Source organism: Solanum stenotomum, chromosome 3 (assembly GCF_019186545.1).
Source record: "Solanum stenotomum isolate F172 chromosome 3, ASM1918654v1, whole genome shotgun sequence".
Classification (NCBI taxonomy): Eukaryota; Viridiplantae; Streptophyta; class Magnoliopsida; order Solanales; family Solanaceae; genus Solanum; species Solanum stenotomum.
The window spans coordinates 28,711,489-28,736,670 of NC_064284.1; the positions used below are offsets into that span (position 1 = coordinate 28,711,489).

The following is a 25,182-nucleotide window of genomic DNA, read 5'->3' on the forward strand; positions in this document are numbered from 1 at the left end:
AGAAAATGGTTTAGACTTTACTTTAACCAACAATTATATTCAATTAGTCAAATTACTTCCAGACACAAGTAATTAAAAGGGTTTTTTTTTTGTGTGAAACAAATAGTAAGAATTTAATAAGTAATTAGTAATCAAAACTCAATTTTGGTTGTTATCAAGATGAGAGAAATAACTAGGGTATACGTGTTTCCCACAAGCTCATAACACAGTAATCCTAGTAATAGCAATCCTTTCCTAGTGTACTACATGCAAAGTGATAAGTTAGGTATCTCTAAATCCTTGGTCCAGCATCTAGCAAATTTCACCTCACACCTTGGTCCGACTACGTGTGTATAATTTACTAACCCTTATCTCTACCTAGACATCATAATCGATGTTTGGCTTAGTTATTACTTTGCACCAATCAACACTAGCCTATTAGATAGTATCACACTAAGTCTATGTTGATAATTCTTTTCTCGTTAATTACCTCCTTGGTCCGGCAAGTAGTAACAAGACAAGTTCTAACGTTGACCACCGTTAAACAGACTTCTAAATGAAAAAATTATCAACGCATGCAAAACACTATTCAAGAATTGCTTATTTACTATTCACACTTTGTTAATCGCTCATGGTTCCCACAACCCTAGTTGTAGATTTAGTTACCCATATTAGCAAGAACACAATTCATAGTTTTATGTGAAGAAATCATGAACTTACGTAAAGAGAATAATAAACTCAGAAATTTAACTTGAATTACAAAGCCAAAATCTTCAAAACGAACTTAGGAAAACAATAATTGCTAGGTTTTCAAATTAATCTCCCAAGTCACAAAGTAAAACTAGAATAATAATGTACAACCCCCAACAACAAGGTTTACATGCCATATTTATAGAAAACAAAGCCTAAATTAAAAGGGAAACAAATTAAGGAAAGTTTGTTCAGACACGCGTTTTCATTTCATGGGACTGACTTACGGACCGTCAATAGATCTACGGTCCGTAAGTCCCTTCCGTCAGCCAGAACTTAGAAAATATTTCAGCTTCCAAAAATCAGCTTCTCTGAAGCAAACAACGGACTTGCAGTACGAATCGTAGATCGATCTACGATCCGTCAATCCCCTCCGTAGCTCCACACTTAGAATCGTTAAAATTCAGGTGCTGGAACCCTCGCAGTATCAATCTACGAATCAAAAGTACGATCCGTAGATCAATCTGCGGACCGTCAATGTCCACCGTGGTTCCACACTTGGTCAGATTTCCCTGATTTGTCTTTCATACCTTGCCCGCTGATCTACGGTCATAACCTACGGACCGTCAATGGACCTACGGTCCGTAGATCACCTCCGTGAATGCCCTTTTCTACATTTCTTTCAACTGTCGCTATACTTCCGCGCCTGAACATCTTTCCTGCAAAATATGATAAAAACACATAAAAACCAATACAAAAAGGCCCTAGACATACAGAACTTGTAAGTGAAATGTATTAGAAATACCGTAAACTAATGGTATATCAGCGGACTTCTTCTCAAATCTCGAACGAGGAGGATTACAATTTCCTTATTGAGGGAGAGTCATTTGATGATAATTTGGGGCATTTTGGCAGGGGGCTTAATACCTTGGATATAAATTGGTTAGGTAATTTGGCTGTGGAGCTTGGTAGTTCGGGGGAATATTTTGGTAAAATGGAGCTGAGGTTGATAAACTGGGGAGGAGATTGGTAATTTTCCTGAACGTTTGCACAATTAGGGGTGACATTTCGGTAGTGAGGAGATGGAGTTTGGTAAACTGGAGGGTGAGTTTATTAAACAGGAGAAAGAGTTTTGTAAACATGAGAAGGGGTATTTCGTAATTGGGGGAGGGGTATTTTGGTAATTAGCATGTACATAATAAGCTGGGTATGAACTCTATGAAGGTCGAGAACGACATTGGTATGATGAGGATTTTCTTGAGGGATTCTTCCCTTCAGATGCATAAGAAATAGAAGACACATCCTTTCTCTTCTTGTTTAACAACCCCGAGAATCTGGGAGAGGCAGTAACGCGGGCAATCTTCCCAGTTCTTAGTTCGTCTTCGATTCTCTCACCTACCTTGACTATCTCGGTGAACTTTGCTCCAACGAGCAACATGATCCTATCATAATACTCAAGCTGTTGAACCCGCACAAACACCTCAATAATTTCTTTCTCAGACATAGGAAGCCGAACCCTAGGTGCCTCTTTTCTCCATCTTTACGCAAATTCTCTGTAACTTACGGTCGATTTCTACTTCATATTTTCTAAGTAATAACAATCAGGAACGATCTTTGCATTGTAGGCGAATCGTTCGATAAAGTCCTTAGCCAGAGCATTCCAGCTAGGCTATTGCCTCGTTTCCTGAGATGTAAGCCATTCCAAGGCTTCTCCATTCAAACTTCGGCTGAATAGCCACATTAATAAGACTTCATTCCTTCCAACTCCCACGAGCTAGTCACAGTAGGCCCTCAGGTAGCACTAAAAGATTCTCTGTTCCTCTAAAAATATCAAATTTTGGCGCTTTAAACCCTTTTGGGAGGTCCAGATTCAGATGGATACATAGATCCTCACAACTCAAACCGGTGACTTCTAGAATGTAGTGTAGCTCTTTTACGGTTTTTCTGATCTCTTCTTTTATATCTAGCTTGGCTACCTCTTCCTTTGCCCTCTACTCACTCTCTTGTTCTTTATAATGATCAAGTTCAGAACAGTTGGCGTAGGGTTCATTTGGGATTGGGATTTGGAAAGTGGTCTGTTGAGGTAATGGTGGAGCAATGGTGGGATTCAGGGTATTTGGAGAGGCTTTGTAATTTTGGAGAAAACTCTGGGGGTTGGTATACTGATTTTGGTGATGGGAGAAGGTTTGCGGGTTGTTAACGTTTTGGTTTTGAGGGGGAAGACAAGTTTGGGGGTTGGCATTTTGAGAATGGAGTGACGCTTGGGGGTTGGCACCTTGAGGAGGAGGTGGTGCTTGGTAAGAGACGGAGGCATAATAGAGCTTTTGAAAGGTTAGGTCGATGGTTGAGGGATTCTGAGCAAGATTGAAGGGTGAGTTTTGAGCCTGTTTCACGTTTGAAGGAGGAAAGTAGAGTGATGGTTTTCTATCTCCTGGAGCATTGAAAGCAAAAACTGGATTAGGCAAATCTTGCCTTCTCTACATTTCAACCCTCATTTCGGTGATCTGTTGCACCAACTGCATAATTAATTAATTTTGGATAAGCGACAACAGACTGAGCCACGACAACATCAATCAGACCAATCTCTTCATTGTTATCATCCATTACTGCTTTTCCTTTTTGTTAGCTTTGATCGAGGAAGTAATCTTTAGGAGCCTTAGATTTTGTGAAATAAGTATGATCAGTCAGCTTATCAACACATACCAGTTTTAAGTATCTGTAGAAGAAAAATAACTCAAAGGCAAATCTGTTAGTTTTAATTCATGACAACATGATGCAAAATATCACATAAAAGGTATATAAATACATAAAAGTTGCTTTGTTTGAGGACATGTTAACCCACGAGTAAGGGGGACTGATTTTTTGAATAAGCAGAAATTTGCTCATTTTATTTTGCGACTAGTGAATCAGGAAGGTTGATCTGTGTTGAACTATGGTCTTCTTGTTGCATCCTCGACATCTGTTGATATGAACTCACTATTTCCTTGTAGAATGAATAGGAGAAGAAAATTATAAAAGGATAGGGGCCGAGTCTTGAAAGGCTGCCTACATATCTTCAAATGAGAATTCAGGCCCTACGTAGTTCAAATACAAAGTGAGTTTTGGTTTTCATACATTTATTTCTTGATTACAAGGAAACTGAAAACATGCGATAAGAATCCTAAAAAATAAATTGTGCCTTTGTTAAGGCTTCTTCTTCTGACTAGTCAAAGCATTCTTTCTGCCGCATGACAAAGGGGGAGGGGAGAACTTGACTTGGATTCTTCCCTTGTTGATTAGTGACTCCATATCATAGTAGAATACGAGACACTTTTTAATGCTATGATCCCCGGTGTGAAGTAATGACAACGAAACAAAGTATGCTCTGTGACTGGCATACCAGGTTCCGGTTGATCACAAATAAGAAAAGTGTAATGACCCAACCGATGACTAATTTTCCCGCTGCTGATCAAGTCGTAGATCACGATCTTCAGTTCAACACATTCCTCTATTAAGTGCCCCTTTTGGTGTGTATGGTAAGCACATATCTTATGTGTGTTTTCATGTTCAACCTTGGAAGTGGTCCCTTCGAGGGGTTTCAGGTTGCTAAAGCCTTAAGATGCTCGTAAATGAGAGCACATGAAATGACTTTTGTCCCCACACTATGATTCTGACGATATGACCGGAGGGTGATCTTCTCGTTCCCTTCTTTCAAACGTTCTTGGAAAGGAGTCTTGTAATTAATTTCTTCCTCGGGTTTTTCTTCAGCAACTTTAGGTTGAGTGTTTTCGGGGAGGGTGACATGAACTTCTTTATCAAAGAAAGGGTATTTTTTGCGTAGTCTGTGAATCTCCCGTGTTGCGTCTTCTTTCTTCTTCAGCGTAGCAGCTATCTCTTCATCCATTATAGCTAATCTTACATTTTTAGTTGCTATCTCCACATCTAATGCTGCACTATTGGCTAGTGCGACTACGGTGGCGAATTTTACTTCTATTGCCCTTTCCTCAACTTCTCAGATCTCCTGGTTGATCTGGTGCAGTTCCAACATTAGTTCTTCCTCAGTCAGCTTCACTTCGACATTCTGGCTTCTTTCCATCGTAGATTTACCTTTCCTGAGATGATAGAGTAATGTCTTAGGATTTGGTAGTGGGATTTAGTTTTGGTTGAGAAACTCAAGACTCAAATAATTTTTTGGTCGATCATTTAGTTAATGGCTTGCTTTTTGTATCTGTAGAGATTTTAGGAAAATTTTTGAAAAGAAGTGGGCTAAAATATCCTTATTCAAAGTAACAATATCATATAAACCGTTGAAGCACACAAATGGCTATCGCGTGTTCTAAGAAAATATGTGACCCTTCTGTGCCAATAGTAGGCCTAACGATTTGAAGGATGTATTGCGCCATTTTAAGAACAAATTATTGCACCCCAAAAAATAAGGTCTATAAATAATTAGAGAAGTCATTACAAAGTTAACAAAAGGGGGTACATCTTTTAGGGAAAGGGATAAACTGTAAAGACAACAAAAATCAATCCCGAGCAGGGGAATAAGATGACTAGAAGGCCGAAAGTCTCGCTCCTCCTCTTGCTTTCTCTACTTTTTCTCGGATGAGGTGTTTGCTAGTCACCACATACGGTTCGGCGAACACAACTTTGGAGGACATCGACACGTTAATGAGAGTGTCAACCTGACCATCCAGGTTTGAGTCCAAACGCATTAGGCAGGCCCTTGCATTGGCTAACTCTTGTGTGATGAAAGCTAAGGCCCTTTGACTTTCATACTCTCTATGTTGGAACTCTTGTTCCCGACGTTGGAACTCTTGCTCCCTTTGGTCCCACTGTTGCTGAAAATGATAGGCTTGAAGTTGGAGACTCACTTGGACATCTTTGATTTACCGACTCGTACATGGCCCTGGATTTAGTGTACCAAGTAGATCATCCTTTAACCATTTCTTGTACTCATCTATATACCTAGCTCTATATATGTCTATAGCCATGCTTTCTTTTAGGTTGACACGCCCGACTTATTCATGGAGAATTTCCCTAGCATGAGGTATCTAAACATACCCGTTGTAGTCGATGACGTATCAGCTAGTGTCTCCTTTCATAGATAGGATTTGTTTTCTATCGAACTGTAGTATTACCCTACTAGGATTGTAGGGTCGTACCCTTCTAATGCCCGAGAGAATTAAGAAAGGACACAAAGCCCTTCGAATGGTAATTTTTTCTGACATGAAATCCTGAAACGTCCATTGCACATTTCCCTCTTTTATATCGTAAAGGACTTGGGCCCACACTTTCCTCATGTTGTGGATCTTGAACTTGTGTATGCTTTAAATAGAGTTCGTAGTGGTCAAGGTGGCTCGACTTTTCTGGCTTAGCCAACTTTTGTTTTTGAGTCTCGTCTGTCTTTACTAGATGTTTAGACATCCACCAGATATTACACCCTTGAAAAAATGGATATCCATTTTTGCATCCTCCCAAATATCGATACATGTAGGCCAAAATGATCGGAGCCAGATTGAAATATTTCATGTCTTCTTCTTCTTTACCAATACCCTTAAATATGGCGTGTGTAACCATTACAATTCGAGTATCAATCTCATTTCCTTCGTTTTGAGGAAATACCATTGTTCTTAAGCGGCATATGGCAAATGCAAGGGTTTGAGTCTTACTCCAAGTATCATGATCGAGAAACTCATTTGGAAAATTTTCAAAATAATTCTCGTGCCTCCATCGCTCAAAGAATTTCATAAACGGAATACTCGGGGTATCCAACCAGTTTGCATTTACTAATATCAACATGCTTTTCATTTGTAAGCTAGTCGGCTTATCCGATAGTAAAATGTGATGATCTGGATGTTCTTTCCTTTTATTGCACATCCCGATGGTGTCTAGACAATCTCTGATCTCCTCAATAGTAAGTGTTATTTCGATATCTCCGAAGCGAAAAACCATTTTCTCATCATCCCAAGGCCGAGCGATCACTTCAATGAACTCGGAACAGACCTTAAGGTTCATTATCGATGGAAAGTGGCCTAAGTGGATGGAAATTTCCCTTTTCTGATATGCATTGAGGCGGATCCACCAAAAGTGAAGAAGGTTCGACGTCTTGATGACCATTTTGAAACTCAAGAATTGTTTGACCATCTACAAAAACATACAAAGAATTAGCAGCCACCAAACCCAAGGCACAACAATTTGTCAAACAACGCATACATCCTTCTAACACACAAGTATGAACGTCTGTTCGAGCCGGAGGCCCTTTTGGACTCAAGGTGGTCTTTCTAATCGGCCCAATATGCCTTGGGTGTTGGGTCATCTTAGGCCAATGCACTATTCGGGATTAAGTGTCGCTTTACACTAGTTTGACTGGGAGTGGGCTTTATTTGTAGTCGATCGGTGACCCAAGCGATTATCCGATAATTAATTATTTGACTAATTGATTTTAAAATAAAAGCATGCATACTGAAACTAATTAAGAAGTAAACAATTTAAAATTTTAAAATATCTTAAATGGAAAAGGGGGATATTAAAAATATTAATTAAGTACAACATTTTGTAAATTTTCATGAAAGTCAAGTATAAAAATATTTACTCAAGTTTAAATAGTTAATTTAAAATGGTTATCTTTTGGGGCATTGATTAGGAAGAACCTTAAAATTAAATAAACACATAATAGCAAATAAATAGAAAAGGAGGGAAAGATTTGGGCCCAAGTCTGATTATGTTCGCCTAAGCCAGTACTTGGGCATAATTTTGTTTTGGACCTTCGGCCCAATTGCACCTGTCCTAAAGAGACTAAACTGAGCTGATTTCTCTATTGGGCTTTAGGCCCAATTCTTGCATTTGGCGCCTGTCCTTAGCTAACAAAATAACAATAATGAAAATGCGAAGGGCTTAGGCCTAAAATAACAAAATACAAGAACTGAATTTGGAGGCTTTTAGGCCCATTTCTCGATTTTCATATACACTAGGTGTATATTAGTGTATACAATCCCTATATCAACTCCAAACACCTTTACGTCAAATCCATGGACTTGTTCTTCAATTTTGAAGGTTGACTGACTCAAAGATGTTGTCGGGTTTCAGCCCAACTAGAAAATGCAGAGAGTCGTGGGTCCCAAAAAGGGACTCGGATGGAGTTTTTAGGAAAAGAGAAAAGCAATTAATGATCGGATCTTAACAGATCTAACATTAAACAGAATGTAAGACTAATCAAAATGATAATAACTAACATATGTTGAACAATATATAAACATCTTGTTAAAATTGATCATTTTCAAATCAACCTGAATCAAAAATCTCAAAGACACTCATAATACTAAGATGCTAACAAACAACCACATATTCAACACCGCATAGATTTGCACTTCCAACATGCGAAATTGCTTTGAGGAAAGAAAATATTTTAAGATGTTGTCTAAAGATTTTAAAAAAATTATTATAACAGAGAGCAATTTTGAAACTTACTAAACTTGATAAATGACAATACAACTAACACTAAATTAAACATCAAGTTTCTTAAGGACAATAACCAAACAGGGGGTTAATTGGCATAGCCTCATGACAACATACAAAGGGTATTTGAGGGAACTTAACACCAACAAAATAAAATAATAAAGATCTTAAAGGGTATCTATTAAGCTCAATTTTAAAAAACTAAAAACTTTAGGAAATATTTTACTCAGTTAGATTTTTTTTTAAAAAAATCCAACAAACCCATTATTCCAAATTTCTTCAAGGACGAGAATAAGCCAAAAGCTTGTACGAAAATTTAGATTTCCAACAAATTTCTCAAAAGGTTGGAAAGGATGTGAGCAGCTTTAATCGATTGGTCGTCCTTGCAGCTCAACGTGGCGTAATCTCGTGCCTAGCAAGGACGAAAATGCAACCACTTTCTGCTGGAACGTACGAGCGCAGAGGGACGCGACAAAAAAGTTGTTGCTTTGCCATGATATCCGCCGTCTGGTCACCGTATGCTGGCGTGAAGACGCCGCTTCTCATTTGACACTGTTGACAGAAAACGTTGCTAGTCGCTTGTGAGCTGCTGTTCACGCCGTTCAATTTTGTGAACGTTGGAGAGGACGTCGTGTCTGCTGTTGGAATTGTCGTTTGTAGAGATGTTGCTGGTCCTTCCGTGAATTTTAGCTGTTGAGGAAAAGAACAAACGAACTAGGCCGGGTCGCAGCTAAAAGGGTGGGCTGCTGAAATTGGAACAAAACAAAAGAAAATTGGGTCTTTCTGGGAATGAGATTATGAGCTGCTGAAATTTAAAATGGTGGGCCCAACTTGGTCTTTTGATTGGGTTTAAAGATGAGGCTTAAATTGACTTAGGAAAATAGCCACATGGATGTAGTTATGGTCAAATGGGAATTAGAAAGCTAGCCAAATCGAGTCGATTAGCGAATTCGGCTAAAGTTATAATAAGACAAGTGAATTAATTAGTTAATAAGCTTCTTAATTTCGACGACATGAAATGATTAATCTTAATTATAAATTAAATAATTCAAAACTAAAACCATAAATTGAACTAAACTAAATTAACAAAATATTTGACTAAAACATGAAATCTTTTTGAGACGATTTTTGAATATTCATAAAATGTACTAATTATATATGTAATTACATAAAACATATATATTATTCAAAAATTATAAAAGCGACTAAAATTACTTTAAAAATAACTTGAAAAGCGTTTGAATTTTATAAAGCTAATTATTCCAAATCGTTTGAAATTGAGGAAGCTTAAAAATTAATTACTATCGGGACGGGTCAAAATTGGGTGTTAACAATATTCCTACCACATATATTAATAAAACAAAAAATAAATAACAAAAAGGTGTCATTTAGTGATTTTGGCATTCAATGTTTTAAAAATAAAAGTTATTGTGAATAAATTCACTATTATGATGCATGTTGACACATTCTGGCATTCCTCCTCCTTTCAGGGAGTATCTGAAATAGAATTTAGTACTTTTTGATCGTGATTATTTCAATGGGTCGCTTACTGTTCAAGAATTTTTGTTTAGATAATTTATACCATCATGACTAAATTTTTTTATGTTTCAGTAGCAACATATTCTTCAATGGATTTGAGGTCCATAATACAACGACAACAACAACAACATACCCAGTGTATTCCCATAAAGTGAATCTAGGGAAGGTAGAGTCACTACTAAAAATCTGCTAAAACATAACAGACAGAAAAACAGCGGACAACGTCGCTCCGAAAAGCGACGTCGTTTTCCACATTGTCCGTCGCTTTTTAATAAAAATAATTATTTTTAAAGTTGTTCTACAAAATGTGACGGATGACATCTCTTTCTTCGTTGCTTAATTTGCTAGATTTTTGTGCCAAAAAATATATAATTATTAATTATTTATTTAATATACGTAGAGAAGTCGTCCATCGCTTTTCATTTAAAATAATAATTAGTAAATTAAATAATAACCGTGATGTCCATCATTTTTGAGTAATTTTAATTTACTAATTATTTTTTAAAATTAACGATGGATGACATATCGTAGTCTGTCACTTTTTGGTGGTCAAACACTTTTAAAAAGCGACGGATATTATCATTTAGTCCGTCACTTTTTAGTCAAAATTTTGGTCAAACATTTTTAAAAAGAAGCAACGGACAACGTCTCACTTTTTTTTTTAAAAAAAGATCTCTCTCTTCTCCTCATCTCTTACTTCTCTCTAAAGAACCGATGCTCAACTGCCATCGCCGCCGTCTTTGCCGCTGCATGATGCCCACCAGTCGCCAGCTGTCGCTGTCGTTGCCCCTACTACTCCTTTCTTCATTCTCTCCTTCTCCTTTAATTAAGGTTAGAGTTTCATCAATTTTAGTTTTTTTTTTCAATTTGAGTTTGTTAATTAGTTTGTTGCATTTGTGTTTATTTATTGTTAATTTGAATGATTGATTGTTAGTTAGTGAGTGAATTGTAGATTTTTTATTTTAGGACTAGTTTGAATTAGAGTATTTCTTGAGTTGGTATTGAAGTGTTAATTTGAAGTTAGAAGTTAGTTTATTGTAATTAGTTTATTGAATTTGTGTTTTATGATTGTTAGTTTGAATGATTGATTATTAATTAGTTGGTGAGTGAATTAGGGATTTTTGATATTAGGACTAGTTTAGATTTGGAAATTTAGGATTAGTTTGAATTATGGTATTTCTTGAGTTGATATTGAAGTGTTAATTTGAAGTTAGAATTTAGTAATTAAAGTGTTTTGAGTATAAGATGGCGTTGACACCACATTTTGTCCCTCCTTTCTCTAATGTATTTCGTTGAGCTTCTAAATTACTAATAAGTCGAATACTTTATAATTCACTATTATTTTCCATTTATCACTATTGCTATCGTAATTACCTATTACTTCAAATTTTATTATCATCTTTCTATTATCATTTTTACTATTTTAAAAGTATATTTTTACTAGCAACATTTATTATTTACACTTTATTGTCGTCTTTTTAAAATAGATTGTCGTTATTTTATTTCAAGTTTCTTACTTACTAAACCTTTTATATAATGTATATTATATTAGTTATAATTAAATTAGAAGTTCAAATGATTTAATTTAAAGAAGGAAAAAGGTCATGAAAGCTCAGGGGCGGAGCTACAACATGATAAGGGTGTGCACGTGAACACTCTTCGTCGGAAAATCACACCGATTAATAGAGGCTTTGGCGTAGGGGAAAGGCTGTTCAAAAGGAATGCTGAGGTTGCCAGTTCGTATCTTGTTGCTATTATTTTACTTCTTTTGTTTGTCAAAATCACACAATCCTTTGTGGGTCCACCCAATCTCAAGTTACTCTCGCAAATTAAAGTTATAATTTACTTTCTTATTTAGGAGTCATTACATATTATTTATTTTATATTTATTTTCTCCATTTCAATTTATATGACATTGATAATTATTGTGCTTTATATTATTTTTTATATAATTTTTAAATATATAAATTTTGTTTCAAAAGTTATTATTTCTGAATTCACGGTCTATGTTTAAAAATTTGAATCTCAAAATTTTAAGTGTGCCACATAAATTGAAAAAAGAAAAATAATAAATTTAACTCAAACCTTAGTTTGGATATATATATTTGTAAATATAAAATAATAGTTTAAATGAGTTTCTACTTAAAGAATTAGAAAAGAAGGTTATGTGCAATTACATTTCTCAATTTCCTCTAAATAGGTCATTCGGAGATTTGAAAAAAATAATTCATAAAGGGTTAATTTTTTCATAGTTTCATAACTGAATTTGGAGATTTGAAACTTTTAATTAGAATTTTCACACATTTTCTATTAGAATAAAAAAATTAATATACATACATTAAAATTAAAAAATAGCATAATCGATAGGTAGAAAAGTAACTTTAAATTTAAGTAAAAATTAATAATTTGTTTTTTGAATATGTACATGTGTTCAGTAAAATCTCGACCCATTCATTATAAAACTATTATTTCAATTGATATAACTTATCATGTATTTTTGAAAGCAAACCAAATTAGAGATTTTTTTTTCAGACGTTGTGTTTAGTGGAATTTTTTTATTGAAAGTGTTGATAGTAAAGTCGTTAGGTAGAACAAGATGGATATAAATCCAAACCAAAAAAATTTGTTCGTTGCCTTCAAAAAATTTGCAAACCCTTCATAAATAGTCTAGCTCTGCCACTGTGAAAGCCTATCCATTTTCAGCCCATTTACGAGCCCAAAATCAAGCAAAACCCATTAAAAAATTTGTCCAAAATTATGCACAAACTCGCTAAGCCCTTTTTGAAATATATCAGAAAACCTCCCTAACCTAATCCCCTAAAAAAGAACAGTCGCTCCCTTTCAATTTCTCTCTATTTGATTTCAAAAAATTTCCAAAATGCTTTCGGTAAAAGCAGGACTATGTTCTTCCATTTTTGTGCAAAATTGTAGTGCTTTGAAACTCTCTCTTTCATATTCAACTGATCAATCAACACAAGAAGCCAAAATACTTTTTGAAAATATGAATTTTTTTATGCAGAAAATCACTTTAGCAACTTCAAACGACTCATTTTGGGACTCCAAGATCTACCCGTGACCTCCCTCCTCTGTAAAATTTGAATTTCAAAAATAAAAGATTTTCTTACTCATAAGAACATCATACATGGTCGAAGTTATTCATAACGTTAGCTATCACCATCCTTGCCAAAATTCTTGTATTATCTGTTTGCTTTTATCGAACTCATTAGGTTCGAGGGGTAAATCTGATCATAACGAGAGAGTAGATTCTACGCCGACGTCCTAGTTCACTACACTACAAAAGGTAAAATCTGATTCTTCTATTTAGTTAAACATTTGCGGTCGTGTTAGAAAAAAAAACAAGAGTTATGCATTTCTTTGTCCGTAGTTATATTACAGTTGCTATTATATAATAATCTCTTTTTAGTTGTGAAAAATCTGATTTCAATCATATAAATGGAGTTGTCATGTACAACTATATGTTCTGCTATTTTTTTAAAAAAATAAAATAAAAGGACCCTACTAATTTTGTGTGATAAATTGACTACTTTGGTTTGGATTTAGATATGCTAGTATGTAGAGAAATTGTAGTTACGCTCAACTAAGGATCTGAAACTGTGATTTGATATAATAATCGTGGAAGGATAATTTTACCCACTCTGTTATATTAATCTTTAGAGATATATTTGTGAGGGCTGTTTTGTGTATATTTAGTTTGGCCAAGTATGTGGAACATCTAGTTTGGTATGTAACGTGTTCTCAGTTATGACTAACATAACTATTCTCTTTTTATATATAGTACCAAGAATCAAATTTCCTCATGTAACTCTTTTCTCATGTTTATTTGGCATGAAATCAGAGCCGGCGAGTCTCCTTTTGAAACTCAACGACACCACTACAACATGGAGCTTGCATATCCGTCACATGGAATTGATCATATATATTTCTTTGGCACTACACCTATTCGCTTTACCTATTCCCTATTTCTAGAGACGCGTCCGGATAAAACGAGACATTATAGTTAATTAGTTGTCTAGCACATTACTTATGCTTACTTATTTGTTTGGTTTACTGTTATGTTACTAGAATTTGCACAAATTTGCTTGAATGACTTAGTAATTTATCTCTAGTTAGTATCTTATTCATGTTTATAACCTTTTTTTACTCCTAGATTTAATGACCGTATTTGGATAATTTGGCAAGTTCTTTGATTTGTGATAAAATCAGCTAACCTTTATTTTATTTAATGTATTAAATCAGATTTTTTTTGAGATTGATTTGCAATACTATTTTTCTTTACAAAAACCTTCTTTTTTCTCTTTTAGTAAAGCCTATTGGAGGCTCTATTTACTTTTCTTTTAAACATAAATAACTAGACTATCTTGGACCCCAAAAACTACCTTTTTTAGTCTATAACATATTTCATTAATATCGTACACCACTTTTAAAATCAAATTATTAGTCTCAAAGCTTTTTCGATCTCAATCCGTCTAAATTGGAGTTTTGGATTTGTGATTTTAAGTCAAAAATGATTTTATTTTGATCACTTTTATTTAAAAGTTTTTTGGTAGTAACTTTGTTCCATGGTTTTGACAAAATAAGGAATAATTTATTTAAACTTAAATTTATCCATGTAAGCTATTTTTAGACATAAAGTTTGTACTTTTATATTTTATCCAAACACTTTTTAAAATGCTAATATTTTATTTTGGCACTTAGCTTAATCAATTAATCAAGTTCGATTGGTTAACAATTTTTAATGGATTTTAAAGGATGCCTAACCACTTCCCTTTAAATTAGTTGAACCCTTACCTAGAATCTTATGTTTAGTAGACCTTAAATGGAGTTAACTTTAGTTCAAGACTTTAATCATTTTAGATAGTAAATAATTAGGTGGCGACTTCTTAAGTTAGTTATTAATTTGGAAATCACCAAAATGTTGTACACTATTTGACCTGATTAAAATGGGGTATAACAGATGGAAGTTTGAATGTCATGAATATATTGACCATGAGTTTTTTCTAAAAAAAATAGTAATTGATCAAGTGTTTTGACTTTTGAGTATATGTGAATTGTGTAAATATTATTGAGTTGGGAATTGATGAAGTGATTTTGAAGTTAGAGAATATGAATAACAACTTAATTAGAACTTACAATTAATCATAACTTGAAATTATTCTAACTTGAACTTAATTAGGAATATGAACTTGAAATATTGTTAACCTTAATTAATTAGAACTTACTTTTGAACTTTATTAGAACCTAAATTTAATTTGAACTTAATTAGAACTTTGAAGTACTTGAAATCTATTGACCTTAATTAAAACTTTATTGAACTTAATTAATTTATAATAACTTGAAAAGTTAATTAGGAATATAAACTTAATTAGAACTTGAACTTAATTTGAATTTAATTAGTGTTTATGAATTAATTAAGCATCAACTTTGTAGATCTTGAAATATAGTATTTATGAGCTAATTAATAATTAGGTATATCAATTAGCTAAATATATAAGTAATAATAAATATAATTATTAAGTAATTATAAATATATATTAACAATATAATTTAGTTTAATATAGTTAAATTATTATTAAATTTAATTTATAATTGACTATCTATATTTTTGTAGATGGATCATCGTTTGTGGAGGTATAATATGCATTATGAAACTGGTGATAATTTGAAACTTGAGTTTATTGTTAGTGTTAGATGTTTTATTGAACGTACAATGACACTTGATATTTACAAGAATGGAAAGAAAAAGATGAAAGGTGATTTGACTATACAATTGCATTTGCAGGGGCATTTGGGTAATCTTCGAAGAACAATGACAGGTGTGAATGCGGTGGACGTGACAACTAGTACTTACCTCTATAAATAGACAACGAAAAACCTTATGACTCATTTTTCTTTTTCCTCACTGAAATAGTTAAAAGAAACTTAGATACTACCACAGATATGAAGAAAGTAAATGTCAAACATGATAAGTTGGATGAATCTATCGAATCTTCTACGGCTCCAAAGAAAGAAGAGAATGTTTCGTCTGTCGGCTATGGAAACTCTTCAGGTATAGAATTTTTGTTTTCTCCAAAAGATTTGATTTAAAATTTTGGCTCTATCCATATATTTTAATTTATCTTGAGAAGAAGACTCATATTCAGTCAAGATTCGAACTGTTAATTGGGCTTTGAGAAAATGGTGACTTCCAAAGCATGTAACAACTTTCAAGTCACAATACAAGGCGCCCTGTTTAATGTGAAGTTGTATCTGCTTCCACTATCGTCAAATTGTGAAATGGTAGTAGGAAACCAATGGACACTTCAATTTGACGACAATGGAAGCAGATACAACTTCTCATTAAACAGGGCACACTGTGACTTGAAAGTTGTTACATGCTTTGGAAGTCACCATTTTCCCAAAACCCAGTTAACAGTTCGAGGCTTGATTGGATATGAGTCATACCCTAGCTTATCTGCTAAAGATTCATCAATAAAATTTTGAGTAGTCTCAGCCCCTCCTATAAAGATTAGGATATTCAAGGGTCGCTTCTCATGGTATCTGGTCAGGCAACGAGAATCTTTGAATGACTCAAAAAATTCTAATACAGCAATCCTTGAGATCCACATGTCCATTTCTTCTTCTTCTTCTTCCTTTATAGTCACGGGATAACTTTCTCATCTTCCACCTTCGGGAAATCAAGCATCATTATCATTAGTTACTATGTTTGAGTATCTGTAGAAGACTCCTATTGTTTAGGAGTATAGGTAGCAGTTAGTTTCCTTTAAGTTTAGCCGTAGGTTGTTATTAGCAGTTGTATTTAAAGCTTGACTACTGAATTAATAAAATCATCTTTCGACTACTTTTTCTATCTGATTTTATAAGAACATACAAAATATGAAGTGGTTTATCACGTCTTGATGCATGAAGTTCTTACAAGAATCTTGTTGCATACTCTGCACCTTTGACTAAGCATCTGAATTTTGTTCAATTTGTTGTATGCAGCTTTAGCTTCTTGTAGTAGATCATTGAACTGATAGATGTATGCCCCTTTAAACTCCAGTTAGCCATTGCATCCACTATTTAATTTCCTTTTCACAGCAATAAATAATGCCATTGGTTTGATAAAGAGTCTTCCTTGCTTTAAGCCTTTAACCACAATACTATCAAGGTGCCAGGAAGGAATACCCTTTCCCTGCATAATATCAGCACTATATTGAAGTGTTATCCACCTTAATTAGAAGCTCCAAATCTAGTGCCTCTCAACACCTTAAATATTCCCACATATACTTGTATATATGTCTAAATTTTCGCAACTCCCAACATATGATGGAAAGCATAATTTTGATAATCTCCTAGTGTAATAGTTGAGTATTTTGATACTCTGACACTTCAAAACATTCTCATTTTTGAGTAATATCTTTCAAGATTACACCAATAGGGCCTGCAAATGATCTCATTAAAATAAAACATAATCTGAACTCATGTATGTTGAACTAACTATATATCCTCACTAGATGTTATTGAAGAAAACAACAATATAATAAACCAAACCACTTACAACTACTGAAATTAACTACTGGGACTTGGACATGGAGGAATTGGAATATCAATAATTCCCTGCAACATGTGTAATACTTTTTTCATGGAAGGACGAAGAGTTGGTTCGTCCTGAATGCACCAAATCGCCACAGAGATCATTCCTTCCAAGGTTTTCTTGTCTACTTCTTCACTTCCAACAAGCTTGTCTACTTCACCTTCAACAAGGCAACTATATGCCCATATAGAAAGCTGGATTTCTTCTATTTTAGTCACACAAACTTCAATGTTTCTTCTGCAGCAAATGATTTCTAGCAATACAATACCATAGCTGAAGACATCAACCTTGACAGAGATAGGGGCATTTGTTTGCCACTCTGGTGCTAAATACCCTCTAGTCCCTCTTACACCAGTGAATGTTCTTGTTTGATCAGGCATTAGCAGCTTGGCCAGACCAAAATCTGAGATTTTAGCTGTCAACAACTCGTCGAGTAAGATGTTTTGTGGCTTTATATCACAGTGGATAATTGGAGCTTCACATTCTTCATGGAGGTAAAGGATTCCCCTGGCCACATCTAGTGCTATATTTACTCTTAGGTTCCAATCCTGCCGAGTAGATCCTCGGAACAACAGATTTGCTAGGCAACCATTGCTCATATATTCATAAACAAGAGCTCTTTTTGATCCTTCAGCACAATATCCAAGCAAACGAATCAAGTTTCTGTGTCGAGTTCTACCAATGACCCTCATTTCTGCTTTGAACTCCCTTTCACCTTCTTCCACTACCTTCTCTAGCCTCTTCACTGCTACAAGGTTTTTACCTTTGTCAAAGCTCCCTTTATAAACTGCTCCAAAAGCACCCTTTCCTAATTCCTCTTTGAAACCATCCGTTGCCTGTTTTAGCTCCTTGTAAGAGCAAGTTTTGAGTATGAAATCTTTCGTTAAGCCTGTGGTTCCTGTCTGAAGTAGCTTCCTGTACTTTATTATCCGGAATTTGAAGACATAAAAGCCTGAAAATGCAAGAGCAGTACCTGAATACATAACGAAACTTATCGATAAAACCAAGATCACCACCCATGGTGGCTTCACTGAATCCGTTGTTGGATTTTGCACTGCTAGATTGCTGACTTTGAAGTAAGCAGTGCGAGATCCTTCAGGAGCACCTTTGACATACCTCAGAGGCAGCTTGTGTTTCATACACTGGCCAGTTTCATCGAAAAGAGCAGCATCACAATCACAGTCCTCCAAACAAGATTTACCACAATCTTCTTTTCCTAGAAGTGATGTAACAAAGTAAGAAGGATCCTCCCAGGTCAAATTGGTTGTGGTAGTAATCTTGTAGACACTTACATCTTCTTTCCCATTAATGCACTTTCCTCTGGTGAAGTTCCTTTGACAATCACCAAAGCTTGGATCATTCTCTCTCAAGTATGACCCTGGTAGACACATACAAGACGGTGCATTGTGATTACTTCCAACACAATAGCCATTAAGGCCACAGAAACCCTTCACAAGACAAATATCATCAATTGCCTCCCACTCCACTACCATTTTAGAATTCCCATTGGAGTCGAATTCGTGAGAATAGAGTCGAAAATTCCCATCATAATCTAGAGTGGCCCGATAAATAGCTCTGTCATTCTGCACAAGTGGAGTGTATAATTGTCGAAGTACTGATGAATCGGTGTCATTGATCAGAAATAAGATGCCAGTGCTGTTAAGAAGCAGGAGATTTCTGCAACCATCACAATAAATTTGTGAAGACCAATAGGCATCCACTGGCCGAAACAAGTATCTGGGGTATGCAACAAGGTTCCCATCATCCTGCATCAAGAGGCGAAATCGCCCTGAGGAATGATTTGTGGAGGAGAAACTAGAAACCAATTTACCCCCACTTGTTAATTTCTGGCCACCTAAAATTGTATCAGTAGGAGACCTGAAGCTCTCATAGATAGCTTCATGATCTTGATTGTAAAGAACAAAGTTACCGTTATCAAGCAAGTTGGCATAAGAAGCAGATTCTGACGAACTAGCTGCAACAGTCTTATCCTCACTGATATTTGTTTTCAAAACTACAATTCCATCAATGAAAGCCAAGGTAGAATCAGCAGATATTTCTGGATCATCACGAGACACGGTCCACACAATAGTGTTATTGGATCCTCCCACTAACCAAATTCCCACCTTGTAACCACTTCCTTGTGGATAAAATCCGAAGGCGAAATGACCTGAAGCTGAGTACCATGCTGTAGATTGTCCGGTGGGATGAAGAGAAGATCCTAATCTTATTGTATTAGGTGGGTTTGATTGAGCTCTAGCGGATCCAAAGATAAACAACACAAGTAAGAAATAGAGAGCCATGATATCAATGGGGGAGAAATTAAAGAAGGACAAGTTCTAACTGTTAACATGGTTGAAGAAGATTTAAAAAAAAAACTAAAGAAGCAGTTAAGTCAAACAGAACATTTTTTCAAGAAATATCCATGAAGAAGCTGGGAACATTACCTGGTCAAGTCGTCTATTAAGTCGTCTTAATAGAAAATAATAAAGAAGAGTTTAAATGCTTTGATGTGATCCACAAGTCAATTCACTAAGTCATCCTGAGAAAAGTCTATCAAAGATCGGAGAGATGAACAATTAATTCTACTTTTTTGTGCAAGAATTCAAAACTTGAAAACAAGGGCTGAAAAGGACTACAAAGAAAAAAATTGCAACTACTCCTTTTCGTCCATATAATTAGTAGAAAATTATTGTCTCTAGTTCTTCATTTTCATAAATTCTTTTTCGTCCATATTAATACAAAAGTAGTTTTTTCTAATTTTATGTAAAGATAGATTTAGTGTAATTGTGTCCTTATCTTAATTTTATCTAATAATCTTACTTTATATATAGACTCTACCCCATACCCTACTTTTTCTAATAGGTTTATACTTCAAACGGTTGATGTACAACATTATCTAACGATGAGAAACAATATAATCTACCAAATGTTGTATTCATAAAAACAAGACAATACAAATACACAACACAATACAATATAATATGATACATTTTGAATGAGATGTAGCAACCAGCCAAACGAAGTGTAAAAGACTTAATACCATGCCAAAAATGGTATATCCATAGTACCTTCTAGCATGAGAACTACATTCCTCATAGAAGGGCGCAGATCAGGATTATCGTGAATGCATAACAATCCAACCTTCACCATCCTCTCCAAGGACTTCACATCTACTTCCTCATCTCCCACTAACTTACTGATATCATTCTCGACAAAGCATTTGTGTACCCAGTTAGGAAGAAAGATTTCATCCTCGGTTGAGACGTTGACATCCATATTACTTCTACAGCATATGATCTCCAAGAGCATTACTCCGTAGCTATAAACATCTACCTTATCGGAGATCAATGCACTATTCTGCAACTCTGGTGCCGAATATCCTCTTGTTCCTTTAAGCTGAAGTTGGTTTCCTACTTGATCAGGCACCAGAAACTTTGCAAGCCCAAATTCAGAGATTTTAGCCGTCCACGAATCATCTACTAGGATATTGTGTGGCTTTATGTTGCAGTGAATTATGCAAGTCTCACATTTTTCATGCAGATAAAGTATTCCCCTTGATATGTCCAGTGCAAGTCTCATCCTTTGCTCCCAAGAAGGTCTTGTTTCTGAATTGAATATGATATCTGCGAGTGACCCGTTGCTCATGTACTCATACACAAGAATTTTTTCTGATCCCTCCAAGCAAAAACCAAGCAAATGAACCAAGTTTTTGTGACGAGCTTGCCCAATCGCAGTCATTTCTGCTTTAAATTCCCTTTCTCCTTCATCCCCGATTTTCTCCAGTCGTTTTACAGAAACTGTTCTGTTACCTTCTGATAGAATTCCTTTATAGGCATTCCCGAATGAACCATGCCTTATCTCTTCCTTGAAATGTTCAGTGGCTTTCTCAAGCTCACTGTAAGAAAATGATCGAAGAGTGAACTCCTCATTTGGCCCCAAATATGGATTTTCCAATAGCTTTTGGTATTCGTCCGCTCTGCGTCTGTAGAAAATATAACTGAAAATTGCAAAAACAGTGAACAGAAATGCTACAGAACCAAGAACCAGGGATAGAATCAATATTATCTCTTTCCGACTTTCATTTCTATTCCCTGTTTTTCCAGGATAGGGAGTAGAGTGACCTGCCATTTGGGAGATGTTATAGCTCTGCTTGACGAAACTCTTGATGGACTCATCATTTTGTTCAATTGTCGAATCAATTAATGGAAGCTTAAATTTGCTGCATAATCCATTCATGTATAGAGCAGCCCAACAAGTACAATCATCCAAGCAAGAATTTCTACAGTCCTGCTCAACCATTGAAACCTGAGAAAATGGATATCCTCCAACTTTCAAGTGTTGAATCGCTGTGACATTGTAGGCCAATGTTGAGTCTCTGCTGCTTCCACAAGACTCTTCATAAACGAATCCCCGATAGCAGCCTTGGAATTTCATTGCACGGTTGACATATGAAAATCCAGGAAAACAAGAACAATCGCCTATGCTGCTGCCATTTTTTGCAGTACAATAACTGTTTAAACCACAGAAACCCCTGGCTTTGCATTGATTTTCCAGCGCTGACCAATTGATTTCCAAGCTTGAGTTGTCAAAGTTATGTGTATAAAGCCTAAAAATCCCATCAGGATCAAGAGTTGCGCGATAAATTGCTGCTGCTTTGTTGGTTGATGATTGATTAGAGGTATTCGCTATGTTATTGACTTGGAAACGAAAACCATTAGAAGCATTCCGAAAGAGTTGGCCTGTTGGAGTAAGACCTATGAAAACTGAGCTAACCCCACCAAATTCACCTCTGGTTTGTAGCATAAAACCCCAATAGGAAGCCTCAGGTCCATTTAGATAATTGGTTGGGTAGGCAACAAGGTTCCCATCAGCCTGCATACTAAGATAAAATCTTCCACTTGAATGATCAACTTCAGTAACACTAGAGACAAGGCTCTGGCCTAATGTTAGACGCTGACCGGCTAGGATGGTGTCTGTTGGATAGTCAAAACTTTCCCAAACAACATTTGTTTTGTTATAGATAACAAAGTTACCAGAATCAAGCATGGATGCTGAAGTTACTGGCTTTGGAGATTCTGCAATGACTTTCTTGTTCTGTTTTGTCCATAGTAAGAGTTTGCCTTCCTTTGTGAACTCGATATATGCATCCGAATGAAGTGGAGGATCATCTCTATTCGCAGTCCAAACAACAGTTTTATCAGGTAGCCATATGCCAACTTGAAATCCATCCCCTTTTTGGTAGAAACCAAATGAGAAAAGGCCTGAAGAAGATGGCCAATAGCTTGGATTTCGGTTCGGATAAAGAAAAGAACCTAAGGTTATGTTGGAGGGCTGTTGCTGAGCTCCAACTTGAATAGCTGCAAATACAAATGGAAGCATCAACAACATGAAAGTAAATGCTAAGTTAGCCATGACACAAGGATGGGAATATGGATATACTCTTTGATAAGTATTCTTTTGTATACTAACTTGGACATCTCCAATTTTAAACGATAATATTACTTCCTTTGTCCACTTTTATTTGTCATGTTTTTTTTTTTTTTAGATTCAAACGATAAGAAGTTTGATTAATATTTTACCATATATTTTTCCATCATATCGAAATGCAAAATATTGCAATTTATAGTACTTTTCGTATTGTTTTTAAATATCTAAATTTTTTGTTTAATCGAATTAGTGTAATCTAATTTAACTTTAAAAATTAGTCAAATTAACTTTCAAAATACATAACATGACAATTAAAAATGGATCGATAGAGTAATAATTAACACGTTGACACTTGACACGAATTAGGTAACAACTGAGTCGTCAACTTCATGTTAATATTTTCCAAAACTCTAACAATTGAAAAGTTAATAATGTTTTGAGAAATGAATGATGCAATGCAAACAAAGTCTTAACAAGGAAGTTTCTTAGGGAGACGTTATGTATTTCCTTAGTCAATTCTTGTATGATTTTTCTATCTTCACTTGCGTGTTGGATGGTATAAGTTTGTCTTTTGCGCGTAGAGGCACAACTAGTGTCAGTTGTGAGGGGCTCTTTAATTGACATTTGTACACGTGGGTCCCATAATTTACCCATTTCATTTCCTCACTTTTGTCATTCATTTGTAATCTTTACTTTTACCTCGTCTTTTTTCCTATAAGTATATTTTTTTGCTTAACTTTTAACGTTATATTTTATATTTTAATAAAAAATTGATATGACCAAATCACAAACAGACCTATAAAAATATTAAATTTGAGGCTTTGATGAATGAAAATACTTAGTAAGAAAATAGTAAAATTTAGCGTAATTGATTGACTACCTGAACTTTCGATTCGATTTTTCATATTGTAATATAATCCCTTCCCCTATCCCCAGTTTTTCGTTTCTTTTTTCAAAAATAATTAAAAGGCATATCTGAACAGANCTATAAAAATATTAAATTTGAGGCTTTGATGAATGAAAATACTTAGTAAGAAAATAGTAAAATTTAGCGTAATTGATTGATTACCTGAACGTTCAATTCGATTTTTCATATTGTAATATAATCCCTTCCTCATTTCCCCTTCCTCTATCCCCAGTTTTTCGTTTCTTTTTTCAAAAATAATAAAAAGGCATATCTGAACAGAAAAATAAAAAATACTCCCTCCGTGGCTCCGTCCCTTTTTACTTGTCAGATTTTAACTTGACACACCTATTAAGAAAATAAAATTGGCATAGTGAGTTTAACATTTTACACCTATCAATTAATAGAGTCTTAAACATAGTTACTCACTACATTTTTCAAATACATTAACTGAATGTTAATAATTGAGGGTATAATAGAAAAAAAATTGTTCTTCCTTGATTTGTCAAAAATGATAAGTAAAAAGAAAAATCAAATTATAAAACTACTTGACAAGTAAATACTCCTTCCGTCCACATTTATTTGTCATGTTGCGCAAGTTAATTTGACCAATTTTCAAAATTAAATTAGATTACATTAATTCGATATCTTAAACAAAAAATTTAGATATTAAAAAATTATTATAAATTGCAACTTTTTGTATATAAATATGATGAAAAAATACATCATAAAATACTAGTCAAATTTTTTATAGTTTAACTCTAAAAAAGGAAATTATGATAATTAAAAGTGGACGAAAATAATAAAAATGAAAGGAGTATAAATTTAAAAAGCATTAACTCAACTAAGAAATAAAAAGAAAAGGTTTTTGAATAGCAGAAAGATAAAGGGTCTTTAGTCTTTTTTTACAAGTGGGACCTAAAGTCCACTTGGCAAGGTATGAGAGGACCTCCTACAAGTATTGTCTGCCACATAATACATGTGCCTCACACCCACACACCCCAACATAAAAACAAGGGAAAATGGTTAAAAAAAAAGAGGGGGAGGGGATATCATAAATAGCTAAGAGTTGAAATGAAAATTGAATAGATAAATAATTCAAAAAACCTAAAATGCTCTCTTTTCTGTAGGCGACTTAAAGGCCTTCCATGGCTTTGTCATCCTCTCCCCAACCTATGGCTGAGGGAGAGCCAGTACCAAAACCTACATATGCTGTACAAATCACATCTAAAAGCCCTACACAATCTGTGCCAAAAACACAATTGAAATCGATCAAATATGTACATGGAGAGCCAACCCTACAATTCACGTTTAAGGAGTTAGACGAGTTTGCAACTGAATAGGGACTTCACCAAGCCATTGTGATGAAGTTCTCGAATGGTGCACCAGAAATCCAAGAGTTGCGAAGCATTCTTCCAAAACAATTTGCTTTCAAAAGTCAATGTTTAATTGGATTACTTGCTACAAGACATATATAAATTCGTTGCGACCAATATGATGATTTTATATCATTTTTATCGCATCAATCTGGTTATATTCAGTTTAATGGTGAACACTATGGTTATAGAACTTTTCCATGGACTCTTTCTTTTAATCCGAAGGAAGAAAC

General features: G+C 34.9%; 4 protein-coding genes across 5 annotated transcripts in view; 2 read left to right on the forward strand and 2 right to left on the reverse strand.

The window, feature by feature from the left end:
* Window positions 1-25,182, forward strand: part of LOC125859461 (uncharacterized) — an 819,298-nt gene that overhangs the window by 692,766 nt on the left and 101,350 nt on the right. The gene's annotated exons all lie outside the window — the stretch shown is intronic.
* Window positions 1-25,182, forward strand: part of LOC125859444 (probable pectinesterase/pectinesterase inhibitor 51) — a 578,280-nt gene that overhangs the window by 447,527 nt on the left and 105,571 nt on the right. The window lies entirely within an intron of this gene.
* LOC125859440 (G-type lectin S-receptor-like serine/threonine-protein kinase LECRK2) lies at window positions 17,160-19,662 on the reverse strand. Its single transcript, XM_049539192.1, has one exon. The coding sequence runs from the start codon at window positions 19,540-19,542 to the stop codon at window positions 17,215-17,217; it is 2,328 nt and encodes a 775-aa protein (XP_049395149.1). The 5' UTR covers window positions 19,543-19,662; the 3' UTR covers window positions 17,160-17,214.
* On the reverse strand, window positions 20,159-22,667 carry LOC125859438 (G-type lectin S-receptor-like serine/threonine-protein kinase LECRK1). Its single transcript, XM_049539189.1, has one exon. The coding sequence runs from the start codon at window positions 22,652-22,654 to the stop codon at window positions 20,276-20,278; it is 2,379 nt and encodes a 792-aa protein (XP_049395146.1). The 5' UTR covers window positions 22,655-22,667; the 3' UTR covers window positions 20,159-20,275.

Bases quoted from the DNA above. Each gene is read 5' to 3' on its own strand.
- LOC125859440 (XM_049539192.1), bottom strand. From the start codon at position 19,542: ATGGCTCTCTATTTCTTACTTGTGTTGTTTATCTTTGGATCCGCTAGA.
- LOC125859438 (XM_049539189.1), bottom strand. From the start codon at position 22,654: ATGGCTAACTTAGCATTTACTTTCATGTTGTTGATGCTTCCATTTGTA.